General features: G+C 44.0%; 1 protein-coding gene across 10 annotated transcripts in view; it reads left to right on the top strand.

Annotated features, from left to right (window-relative positions):
- The window catches only part of PKP4 (plakophilin 4), a 70,232-nt gene extending 57,999 nt beyond the window's left edge, over window positions 1–12,233 (top strand). For 8 of the 10 annotated variants that reach the window (XM_068195046.1, XM_068195044.1, XM_068195042.1 and 5 more), the window contains 9 exons: window positions 80–253; window positions 1,073–1,223; window positions 3,253–3,448; window positions 4,215–4,299; window positions 4,399–4,516; window positions 6,484–6,615; window positions 7,314–7,387; window positions 7,868–9,607; window positions 11,895–12,233. In XM_068195046.1, the coding sequence (XP_068051147.1) occupies window positions 80–253; window positions 1,073–1,223; window positions 3,253–3,448; window positions 4,215–4,299; window positions 4,399–4,516; window positions 6,484–6,615; window positions 7,314–7,387; window positions 7,868–8,119 (1,182 nt within the window). In that variant the 3' untranslated portion in view covers window positions 8,120–9,607; window positions 11,895–12,233. The remainder of the gene's footprint in view (window positions 1–79; window positions 254–1,072; window positions 1,224–3,252; window positions 3,449–4,214; window positions 4,300–4,398; window positions 4,517–6,483; window positions 6,616–7,313; window positions 7,388–7,867; window positions 9,608–11,894) is intronic. The other 2 variants (XM_068195045.1, XM_068195043.1) reach the window with 1 other exon arrangement.
- The last annotated feature ends 849 nt before the right edge of the window (window positions 12,234–13,082 follow it).

The following is a 13,082-nucleotide window of genomic DNA, read 5'->3' as shown; positions in this document are numbered from 1 at the left end:
ATAGCTTGACAAAAACAACCCTACATTGAATGAAAATACAGAGGCTTTGTCCGGTTACAAATCTGCATTCCTTTCTCAGTGGGATGGAGTTGGCCCTATCCCGGGATTTTCCAAGTCTCCTAAAGGTGTGGAGATGCTCTGGCACCCATCGGTGGTGAAGCCATACCTGACACTCCTGGCAGAGAGCTCCAACCCAGCCACTCTGGAGGGCTCTGCAGGATCACTCCAGAACCTTTCTGCAGGCAACTGGAAGGTATGGGAATTCCTGCTCCTCCTCCTGTTTGTAGTCCAGCTGTTTTTCTAGTAAGACTCTGGAATGTGTCTGGGGGGGACATGCCATTTTCTCGTGTGCATCTGAGCATTCCCCTCTTGTCTGTGCATTTGTGCTCATGTGCTGCAGTCATGTTTCCACAGTGAAAAGCCTTGACAAAGAGCAGGGGCAACAAGAGCCATATGGAAGCTGGCCTTTATTTTAAATGAACAGAAAAAGCTTCTTCCAGCTTCATCTTTTGATCTTATCGGATCAAAACACTTTTCTGGCATCTTCTAGCTGTGAATTCTGGTGGGGAGGTGCTGTTGAAATAAGACCAGGACAAATATACTTACCTTATTTCCATATTCTATTATTTATTTCCATACATTCTGGCCATTGCATATATAATGTGCTACATAAGCAGCACATGAGAACACTATATTGTGTCATGTATTTGTTATGCAGAAATTAAAAAACACAGCAAGCATTAATTGCTTCCTTTGCTTGCAGCAAGCCAGCTAAGCCTTTTTCAGTTTGACCATTATGAAATTGGTATTAAAAAAAAAAAATACAAGCTAAACCCAACCCCCCTGCTCCCTTTTCAATAATCATCATCTATTCAGATGCTTTCTCTCTTTGTAAGAGGAATGAGTGAAAAATGGCAAAGAGCCAGCTCTTTATAACACAGAAGAAGCGCACATCAAACATGTCATCTTTTATTGGAAATGACCAAACATGCCTGAGAGTCCCAGTCCAGCCCGAGGCTGTTTCAGTGGCAGTGCTGTGGAGGATTGGTGGGTAACTGAGGTTCTGTGTCAGTTCGCAGCCTACATCCGCGCTGCCGTGAGGAAGGAGAAGGGGCTGCCCATCCTCGTGGAGCTGCTGAGGATGGACAACGACAGAGTGGTGTCGTCTGTGGCCACTGCCTTAAGGAACATGGCCTTAGACGTCCGGAACAAGGAGCTTATTGGTACGTACAGACCGTCCTCAAGAGAGCACCAGCACCGGCGTGTCAGACCTCGGGTGGGAAATCCAAGGAGAGATTCCATGAACGGGAACGGCACACTCAATGTTTCTGTGTCACATCAGTTGTGTCACATGAATGAGTCCTCCTGACAGCAGCAGCTTTCCAGAGCAATATTGCCACATTAGTTTGCTGCTGGCCCCCTTCCATGGGTGGCAGTCAGCTTGGGATGGGAGTCAGCCAAGCCAGACAGAAAACCCGCAATGCCAAATGGGATGGAGACACAGCTCTGCTTCCTTGGAGCTCAGTGCTCACCTGCGTGGGGGGTGCAGGTCTCCCATGTGTTCCCAAGGGCTGGAACAGCTCTGCTGCCATGACGGCTGTGCTTTTTAACAATCTTGAAGAAGAGAGGGAAGAAATCTTCTCCAGGAAAACACAGATACAAAGCATCATCTGTGTCTTTGCTGAACTAAGTCATCAATAGAGCTGCTTGCTAGAAAAACTTACTGTCTTATCAGTTCTAATATTTAACCCTTTAAGTATTCATCTGTGCCTTTCTTATCTAGCATTAAAAAACCCAAGAAAATAACAATCAACTTTCCTGCCTGTCCTGCCCCCAGTTTTGTCAGTCTGTTAGTGTTGAACATGCTTCAGCCTCAGGCTGCTGTGGCTTCAGTGAACCCTGTTAACAAACGGTGTGATATAAAAAAGTCTCATTTTTGTTACAAAAGCATTTTCTGTGTGTAGAATTGTGGGGTCAAGGATATAGCTGCTCATAGAGGTAGAGGATCGTTATTCTCAAAAAGAGAAATACAGGTGGACAGATAACAGGTGTTACTTGTTTCTGAAGCTTCTCATCTGGGACGTTCAGAGTGTGTTTTCCTGCAGTGCAAGTGTTACATGTGAGAAATGTGTAAAAAGAGAATCCAGTTCCATAGCAGCAGGTCAGATTCAGGTGATATTCTCTTGTCAGGATGTTTCTTCCGTTCCTGGCAAAACTTTTCAGCTCAGGAATGGTCTTCCACCTGCTCCCTCTCCCTGTCAAAGCTGTACCTCTGAAAGAATTTCTGGCTTCCGACACACTCTGAAACAGACCATTGGATAAAACATTGCCAGATGTGAAGCAAGTTCTGCAGTAATGCTAGAAATCAGCTTTAGGAGCTTCTCTGCCGGTATAGGAAAGGAACAATGGGCTCACAGGGTGACACTGAAGGAAATGAGAGATGACGACTCCAGCAAATCACAATATAAGCTGGAACATGCAGCACGTGGCTGAGCTTGCTAAAGGGTTGGTAATGGCAGGGTATCGCTGCAGACGCCAATGTGGGGATAATTTCCCAGTGAGTTTCCTTTTGCCTGCAGAATTCCTTTTTGTTTCTTTTTTTCCTTTCAGGCACATTATGCAAATAGATAGTGAATGACTTTATGCAAAGCTCCTTCGTTATTCACTGTTATGTTCAAATACATGTCTCCTATAAAATCAGTCAATCATTCAATTAACAGTACAGCCCAAACAGGAGGAAACCTTGACCTTATCTTAGTTACTGTCCCTTGCGTGCAGCTTATCTCTGGCATCAGTCAGCAACTGGAGCCTGACAGAGCTGAGCGCTAACAGAGCTGAGTGCTGACAGGTAGCAAACAAGGTGAACAGAACATCCAGAAGAAAGAATTTCCAGTTACTGTAAGGATTCCTTTAATCCTGCCATAAATGAAGCCCAGCAATGTGTGTTGCTCTGTCCATCATAATAAGTAGCCTAACATTTTTCCTTGAACAATTCTTCTTTCTCCAAATAATTCTTGTTTAAAATTGTTCCTCTTTTAATGCACAATTCAGCTTCTCACCCTCTTAAGCTAAAAGGGAAAAAAAGTTCAAAAATTGTGATGTGGTCTCCCTTGACTCTATGTAAAATGTGAACTCTTGGCAGGTTTTGGTACTGTGCTGCTTCTCCCCGCCTTCAGCTGCAGTTTTATGCAATTTCCAGCCGGAAGGACCGAGCAGTGGTTTTGACCTGGCTCTGTGGGTGTGTGTTTCCAGGTAAATACGCGATGCGAGACCTGGTCAATCGGCTGCCAGGAGGCAACGGGCCGAGCGTCCTGTCGGACGAGACGGTGGCCGCAATCTGCTGCGCCCTGCACGAGGTCACCAGCAAGAACATGGAGAATGCCAAGGCCCTTGCCGACACCGGCGGGATAGAGAAGCTGGTCAACATAACAAAGGGAAGAGGTGACAGGCAAGTAGGCAGCAAAGATCATACCTGAGCTGTTTGTGTCCATTTGAAATGCTTAAGAATGGGGGAAATGGTTTTTTGAGTGAAAAAAAGATCTGCCTTTGCAGTCTGGGTCTGAGGAGCTGTCATCTGGAGTCTCACTGGGAGGGAGGAGGCACCAGTACTGTCATCTTGGGCAGTGCTCTCTGTCTCAGGCTTCTGAAGGCTTGTACAGCTGCTCACAGTAACCATGGTCATGGGACCTGTTCAGGCTCAATGAGTTAGCCAGTCACCTCTTCAACACCTACAAGATTAATAAAATATTTGGAGCTTTTCCAAGTCAGACTGTGGGCACCTTTGTCAGGATGTATCCCAGCAACTATGAATTGTACCTAGGGCAGCCCTTTGGTCAGTGGAAAGAGAACATGGCCGGGGGAAAGCCCTCTAACAGCATTGCCGAGCAAGTGCTGGCTAAGGGGAGCTGGTCCTGCCCACAGTATCAGGGCTCTGGGGAAGCTCTGGGGAAGCCTTCAGACAAGTTCTCTGGTTGTCTAGTCTCACACCTGAGAGCGTGTGGTGGGTCAGCAGCAGGAGGCCCCTGTGGCTGGGGGATGGGGCAGCAGGAGCCCATCTCGTGGGCAGGCTGCTGGCTGGCTGTGCTCACGCTGGTGGTGCAGGGTCTGGTGTGCCCACAGCAGCAGGTTCAGGCTGTTACGAAGCTGAGGAACGCTGTTCTTTTGAAGTGGGATTCAGTGGCTTTCTTACACTGCCATATTTGTCGCCTCCTCAGGTCCTCACTGAAGGTTGTCAAGGCAGCAGCCCAGGTACTGAACACGCTGTGGCAGTACCGAGACCTCCGGAGCATTTACAAAAAGGTAAATTGTAAAATTAGCTTACACTGGAAAACGGTGCCACAAAAACTCCTCATAACTTGCAATTAATTCTGATGTGTTTTTCTTTTTGCCACTCCACAGGATGGATGGAATCAAAGTCACTTTATTACACCAGTATCAACACTGGAACGAGAGAGGTTCAAATCCCATCCTTCTCTATCCACAGCCAATCAGCAGATGTCACCTGTCATGCAGTCAGGTCAGTCAGGGAGGGTGAAGGGGACCTGCTGTCCCATGTTTTTAACTCAAACACCTCTCAGTTTGGTACTAATCCCATTTAAAACACAGAAGTCAGGCTGTTGCTCCTTGGTGTTTGAGCAAAGTACTTCACGTGCTCTGAGTGCTCCCTGAACTGTTCCTGCAAAGTGAAATCTTCAATGAATAGAGCTGGACATTGGTACCAGCCATTGCCCTGTTCAAAGCCACTCCTCCTGCGTTGTGCGGGGATTGTGGAGTGGCCGCATGGAGCACGGGGACCTGGCAGCATAAACAGCAACACACCCACACTGAGGAGCTCATTTTCATTCCCAGCTATGCCACGTTCCGTAAGAATGAGCAACCAAACCCAGAAACCTTACTTTTCTGACTCCTTCTTGATTATTTCTCATCATTGTTCCTTCAATGTGTTCAGTGCTGGGATTTAGATCTTCAAGACAGCTGATCCAAAACCTACCTGAAGCCTTCTATTTTGTCTTCATTTGTCTTCATTTTATTTTACCCAATTTACTCTTCTAGAGACCATCTAGAGCAGATCTCTGTTAATACTGAGAAACAGCTACCTACTGTGACTGCTAAAATTAGTGACCAGTTCCTACAACACTCTTGTTTAATTACTTCTTTACATAAAAGTAACAACCCCCACACATTCCTTTATGACATGGTTGACTTGAAAAACAAGGACTCCACCAGGGATTTGTTTTCCTACACGAAGTAAACCTGTTGTGGTGTTTGTGCCAGAGTTCCTCTCACCCACCAAGGAAGCCAGTACAGCTTATGCTCAAGGAATGACTGGATTCTACCCAAGTGTAAAAGGATATTCTGACACCAACTGTCAAATTTCTGTCTCGGCGCTTTCTCTCCCAGGATACACCAGCAGAACAACTGTGTTACTCCAGTTCTTTGAGTGACAAGTAGGAAGTAGATGAGCAGCTCTAATTTAATATTCAGAGGATGTTGTATTTCAAAGAGGGTTAGTAAAAATTCCTAATAGGAAGTGTCTGCTTTTCTGCTCTAGAGCACAGCCAAGCCCAAGGGAGTCAGTGGAAGCTGGTGAAAGGCCCACATCCCCAGAGGGGCTGTGCAGCATCATGCTGAGCACAGCAGATGCCTGTTGGAACAGATACGCTTGGACTGAAACAGTTGTTCTTGTTTCAGTCACTTCATCATTAAAACACACATTATTATGTTGACCCATGTCAGAATTTTAACAACATGGCATATTTAGCCATGAATGTGCCAGGAAAATACCAGTAATTAAACTATCCATAATAACACAGAATTCTGAGCTATGATGTAACAGACACATCAGTGGTTGTCATCGAACTAATATTTTGAAGCAAAATTTATAGACATTGTTTTAACTATTTTACTCCCATTGCTGGAGTCTTTCTGAGCCAACAAAGCCCAAGGGATCTGTAGACCAGGGAGGATTTAGCAGAACAAACATCTTACAACGGCAGTTGAGATTCAGCTGCTTATTGAGGAACACAGTGATCCCTTGCTGGGATCCCCCCATGGCCATTGGCCTCCCAGAGCACACCATGCCCAGGACTCACCTGTGCATACAGGGGTCACTGAGGCCAGGTGGGTTGGACAAGTGACAGGGTGGCCTTAAGTACTGTGTTTAAGTATGACTTAGACAGACCATCACCATTAGCAGAGTATCATCTTCTGCCTCCACACAGGGGATGTCCTAGGCATGGCACGGTCCCATATCTGTGCTGTGAGTGTCACCAAAGTCCTGTGTCTGCCTGTGAGCACCACAGAGCAGTGGCTGCCCCTCGCAGGCAGCTCTAGGGTGTTCACCTAGGAGTAGCTCCGGTGTTCTGTCCTTACCCACTCCCTGGTTGTGAACACTTGGAGCAGGGAGCGGTGAGGAAGGCTGGCTGTGCAAAAGGCTTTTGTTGTCACTCTTGACAACAATCTCTCAATCTCTTTTCCCATCAGTTGGCAGCACGTCCTCGTCCCCGGCTTTGTTGGGAATCAGAGAGCCTCGCTCCGAGTACGACAGGACGCACCCTTCTATGCAGTATTACAGTAGCCAGGGCGATGTCATTGCACACAAAGACATCTACACTGGTAAGAGACCAGCTGAGCATCTTCTGGAACAGGGAGCTACTCCTTGTGGGAAGAGCTGACAGTCGTACACAGACAACTGCATTAGCGGGCTGGTCGCTGCCAGCTGCTGCTTTCCCTATCCGTGCTTTGTATTCGCTGGCTGTGGCACAGGGCAGGGTGTCACTGGCTCTGCTGTTCTCTGTAAAACTGCCCAGTACCAGAGTAAACACAGATCCCTATTTTGGGAGGTGAGAGGCACTTGGAATTCTTATTTTTATTTAAAATACCAGCGCAGAAATTTGTATTATTATATACATTATATTATAACAATGATGTTATAAATTTTAATGTGCAGTTGTATGTTATTATATTACTAAATTATATCAAGATTTCATATTTTCTCTGATCTCCCTTTTCCTTCTTACTGTGTCACAGAAGTAGCAAAACAATAGATGACAGTGACTAAAGAGAAGGAAGCTCCTTGCTTTAAAGATTTTCGGTCTGTAAAATGAGAAACAGCAACATAAGCCTCCTGGCCTTGCTGTAACTGCTGCTGAGGGACATTTGCCATCGTTCTGTTATTACATTGTATCGTTAGCAGTACTGAAGTCTGCCGATTTAATAGTATGGGTGCTGCATAAAAGGCAAGATAAAAACCAATAGACTTAGGGCTGAATGAATAAAGGCTGAAGTTTATGCATTAACATCTTTTCTCCCAGGCTCCAGCAAAGCTTCACCAATTTACATCAGTTCCTATTCCTCACCAGCGAGAGAACAGAACCGGCGGCTGCAGGTGAGCCCAGAGCTGTGTTCGGGTAGCGCCGCTGCCCGGGCTCAGCGGGAGGGGCTAGGCCTGCGCTCTGGGCACACAGCCCGTCCCCACAGTCGCTGCCTCCGTGCCCTGGGCTCGCAGGGCCTCAGGGCTGCTGGAGCCTGGCTGCCTCCCTGAGAGCCACGTGTTTTAGCACCTTCTTACAGTGGGATCTGAGACCTCTTGTCTGACTTGAGTTGGGTTTGGGCTGGTTTGGAAGGTATGGCCAGGTTCTGTACTTACTGTACTTGAGCTCTAAAGTTGCGCACTTTTGGAGTTACTCCCTTCGAGTGATGTAGGAGGAGACACACGGCAAACTCAGGGGCACTTCCTCCATTTCCCTGGGTACATTTCATGGAGGTTCGAAACCTGCATTACTGTCATGGGTAGAGCTGCATTGGTGTGAAGTATTTTCTCTGATAGTTATATTTTTGAAAGTTTATTTTGATATCATTTTACCAGCAGCATCAGCAATTGTACTACAGCCAAGAAGATACCACCAGGAAGAACTATGATGCCTATCGGTTGTACCTGCAGTCCCCACACAGCTACGAGGACCCTTACTTTGACGATCGAGTTCACTTTCCTGCTACTTCCGATTACACAACACAGTATGGACTGAAATCAACCACCAATTATGTAGACTTTTATTCCACCAGACGATCTTCTTACCGAGCAGAACAGTACCCAGGCTCTCCTGACTCCTGGGTGTAGCACCAGAGAGAAAAACCCAGCGTGCTTCTTGTCTGGCTTGAGAAGGACTGGAATGGCCCCGTGTTGCTTTGGTTAAGAAATGTGAAAGTGAAAGAAAAGAAGGAAAAAGGATGATTTTTTTTTTGGTGGGGGAGGTGGTGGTTGGGGGCTTGGTTTTGTTTTTGGGGTTGTTTTTTTTTTGTTGTTTTTGTTTTTTTGGGGGGTTTTTTGAGTGAGGAATTGTCAGGAGAAAAAGCTGGCAGGGATGGTTTTGCTCTGCTTAGGTGTTAGGTATCATTACTTGTAGCTCCTGTAGTCTGGTGAGGGTGTGGGCGATGTGATGAAAGGTTTGAGAATTGAGTATGATGAATTTGAAAAGTGTGTAGGTCAGAGCAAATTAAAGCTGATTTTTTTAATGTGAATAAAAGTCTTGTTCTGATAGTTTGTACAGAAAAAATCCAATGGCTGCCCTTGTTTTATTGCTATTACTGAATGTCAGGATTGTATGCTACTGCGTCATGTAAATTTCTTTGTTGGTGTAAATATGGAAATGCCACGTTGGTCTCAAGTGCCATCCATTTGTAATGCGGTGTGTCATTGAAAAAGGAATTTGAAACATCATGCACAAAAAAACCCCAAAACCAAGAAAGTGTTGTGAATTCTAAGAGGAAAAGAGCCCAAATTTTAAAAAATGAATAGTGTAATTCTGAAGCACAAAGCTAGTCCAGTATATCCACATCTCTCCCATTCCCTGCCTATTTCATAAGGAACTTCACTGCCATTTTCTATGCACATGGAATAACAATAAATATGGAAGTCTCATCTATGGAAAGCTGTTCCCTGTTCATTTTTTTCTTATTATTTTCTCTGTGGGATATTCAGAAACGAATACCATGAAAATTAAGTCTAGTTGCATGTTCTTAAGCAGGTTAAACATACCAAAACACTTGGGCCATTTTCTCAGCTCTCTCCAGTGGAAATGTACTGAATGTGTCAGGCTGGCAGCCCAAAGTGCTAAATCCAGCACCTTCCTACCAAGATTCCTTAGACTTGCGTTTTTACTTTTGGTCTTGGCAGTCCAAGATACTTCAGAACTCTATGCTGTTTTCTTTCCATCACTCCTCTTCCCCTCCCCTTGCTCTCCCAAGGAAATTCAGGTCACCTTGCTGTCCTAGAAATGATGTTCTCCATTCTGACTACAGTCTGCTTGGATTTCTTCCCAATAACAATTTTTGATTATTTTAAGTAACTAAATCACAAACTCTCCTGTGTTGTACAGTCTGTTACCTCTACCCTGTCTGTAACCACCATTCTTGCTCCACATCCCTGCATTTTCCTTGGGTTTTCAGGGTTTCCAGTATCCTGGAAGGACTGAGAACACTGGGAAAAGGCTGATGAGTTTTTCTATCAGAGTAAACAGACTGAAGAGAATCCATTTTGGCCAAGGACAGTACTCAAGCATGCATTCTGTGTTTGAGTTACTGTGTCAAAGACTAACACTCACAAAAGGTAACATAAACATGAATAAACTTTTTGAAAAATGAGGCGAACATGACTTTGTAGCTGCAAGTAGATTCCTGGAGCTGTCAACAACAGCAGGCACTAGGGGAAAGCTGTCACTGAGACCTGCTGGAAGGTTGTTCATCATCACAGAGGGCAGGGACTCATTTGTGGCCACCAGGTAGAGGTGAGGGAAGGACTCAGTGCTGGCTGCCCCACTTGGAAACCTCTCCAAACACTGCCATGGAGTGGGGGGAAGTGACCGTCTGCCTGGAAGGCAGAAGTCAGCAGAAAGCTTCTTCATTTGCTCACAATTAGCATCAAAGTGATATTCGTGAGTTCTGTTATCCAAAGACATCACTACTTTATTTGAGATTCTAAATATTTTGTATTGAGATAGATACTACTTATAGGGCATTCACTAGTTTAAAACACATGCATTTTCAAAAAATACTGAGTTTTCTTTTTGCTGTTATTAAGGTCTTTTACCCCATCAAAAAAAAAAGTAATATTTATTTGGCTTGGTTAATGGCATTTTAGTTCAGAGTAGAGTTGGTAATTACATCACAATTAGACAAAAGGAAGGTTGACCTTGTTTCTTCCCCTGGCTGGATGGTGCCTGTGCACAAGTGGCCTGTGGGTGGTTGGACAGGCAGCTGTCCCGGCCTTGCTGGTTGTTCTGCTGCCGTGCCTGTCGCATTCTTTTATACCCACTTTGTAGACTAAATTCAGGAGCAAGAACTTTCTATTTTTGTCCTTTACTGGCACACCTGCCCAGGGAACACTGCCGTGCTGAGTCCTGGGCTGTGTTTGAAAGAGCTACAAGCAACGTTTCAGTTGTCCACATTAACTTGCCTGCCCTCAGTCTGTGCCAGCAGTCCCTGAATATTTAAATAATGCGTAGGAGTTGAATTAACTTTTCATGTGGCTTGAACAGAAAGAAATGCTATGAACGCAGAAAGAGAACCAAAAGCTCAGTATAACATATGCTCAACAATGGAATGGGCAGGTGTTGTAGATGTCGGTGAACCCAATGGGAAGAATGCTGATGTCTGACTTATTTCAGAAGGTTGAATGAATTCTTTATTATAATTATGCTATGATGCATTATTATACTATATAAAAGAGGATACTAAAAACTACATGCTACTCTCTCTATCTTATCTCTTTCACAACTCGTGACCCTGTTCTCCAGAGTCCAGACACAGGTGGATCCGATTGGCCATCAGGCCCAAACAATCCACCGTGATCCAACCAAGCATTCGCTCTAGATAAACAATTCTCCAAACACATTCCACAAGAGAAAAACAAGGAGCAGAAATAGAAACTGTTTTCTCTTTCACTTCTCTCTGTGCACTTTTATAAAAATCTTGAGAGATGTGCTTGTCACAGGCAGGTATGTGTGATAGTATCTCTGAAGAAATTCTGGTATTCTCCTTTTAAAACTCCAGTAAGTATTCCTGTTCTGATACTTGTCCTCACATCCCCCTGTAGAGCTTGTCTCAATGTGATTAATTCCTCTGTTTTTCAATTTCACTCTATTTTTTTACTACATTCCACAGACAAGGGATAACTGTTGTGTTAATTGTTTGTGTGGGCCATATCACTGAAGATTTAGTGTGCAGCCATAGTACACTCACTGTCACGCCAGTAGAAATTGATAGTGCTGCGTAAAGCAAAGACGGCGTCCCTTTGGGAGACTGCAGCAGTAGCATTTCTGCAGACATGCAAAGGGCTGGGTCAGCTTGTCAGGGTCAGCTGGCTCACTGACCAGCACTAGTCCTACAGCAGGCCAATGACATCAGGCACCATATCTCCTTACTGCTTCAGGGCACCCCAGACGTTAGCAAATACTGTTATACACACCGTTCTATTGTATGAAACATCACCTCCCAGTCTGTCCAACACTATATGAATCGTGTGTAAAAGAATAAGACAAGTAGTAGGATACGTAATGTGCTAATTTTCAGCTAGCCCTCAAAGCCAGAAAGATTGTGAAATGAACTATCTGCCTATTCACTGGCAAACAGCAATCGCATTCTGAGAAGAAACTGATTTCCATTAGGATGAAATTCCAAAGGCCTCTGTCTGTGTGTTGCAACCTAGTCCTTTAGAATTCACTCATTTGTTCCACTGCCCAGTAATACTTTTTTAAACATGGGCACTTCGGTGGATAAAACATGTGATGACAAAGGTATATCTTTTTAGTCCTTCTGTGGGGAAAAGAAAAAAAATCTATAATTAAAATTAGCCAGTAAGGTTCCTTTGCTTAATGATGCTGTCCTTTACCTTCCAGCACCTTCCAGCCTGGAGACTCCTTTTTCTCCTGTAGTTTGAGAAACAACCAGCATCCAGATCAAAACCAAGACCTGAACTTGTCAGGTTTCCTACAAGAAACAGGCAAGCTTTACAGATGTGAAGACAGACCTGTCCTCCAGATTTTATCAAATATATACTATATGCACAAGTGAACAATTATATCAATACAAACCCCACTGAAAATACGTCTGCCTTCACTTCTCCTTGCTTTAGACACTTAACACAAATCATCTCTGTAACATTATTAACTTTGTGCTGAACTATTATAAAACAGAAAATAAAAACAAGGGTGGGGGAAATTAAAACATGATAAACATTTTAAAAAATCATTTGAAAAAAAGCTATATACGTGCCCCAGAATATTTGTTGTCTCTGTTGGGCTCCTGGAGCATCTAAAACAGCTTTATTGACTCATCTGAAAAAGGTATCGCCTATCTGTCACTGAGTTTAAGAAAACAGCAGTAGTATTTCACCATTCAGTTGCCAGATTTAAAACCAGTATCAGTTTGTATCAGTAGACACAATTTAGTACCTCTGACATTTGAAAACAAGCAATACTGGAAATAAGACAGAGAAGGGAAAATACTGCAGTGTCATTAGCAAGAGATCTTAACAACAGAGAGATGTGATTTAAAATATGACACATGAGGAAGGTATTCCACATGTCTGCATGCTAACTGCTTGTTTTAGATGTGGGCTATGTCTGGTTGTCACCCCAAGACACTGGTGTATAATTATGCTAATAGCTGCTAGCTGGATTGGAACAGACAGTCTGCTTGGGAGCATAGTGATTTTTGTTCCTGCCAAGTGAATTTTCAAACTTTGCAATCAGCTAATAACCTGCCTGTAGAACATAGATTTTAAAGGAGAAATTTCCAGGAAATAGGAAGAGTTCCAGAATGCTGAGAGCACCACTCAGGAAAATTTAAATGACTATTGTCTCTTTATCACAGTTAAAATTCTGTGTCTGCCCCCAGATTTTCCCACATCTGCCTCTTATGGAAAAAAAAAAACACTTTCTGAAAATATATAGAACCATTCCAATATAAACTCACTTTTAATTCAGTCATTAACAAGTTACTATCATTGAAATAAATCTATCCCTGGCATCAGATGAACATCTCTGAAGTTTTATATTTATGTGATTGGGAAATGGGACTGAGGA

Source organism: Anomalospiza imberbis, chromosome 7 (assembly GCF_031753505.1).
Source record: "Anomalospiza imberbis isolate Cuckoo-Finch-1a 21T00152 chromosome 7, ASM3175350v1, whole genome shotgun sequence".
NCBI lineage: Eukaryota > Metazoa > Chordata > Aves > Passeriformes > Viduidae > Anomalospiza > Anomalospiza imberbis.
This window is presented reverse-complemented; position numbering and strand designations above follow the sequence as displayed.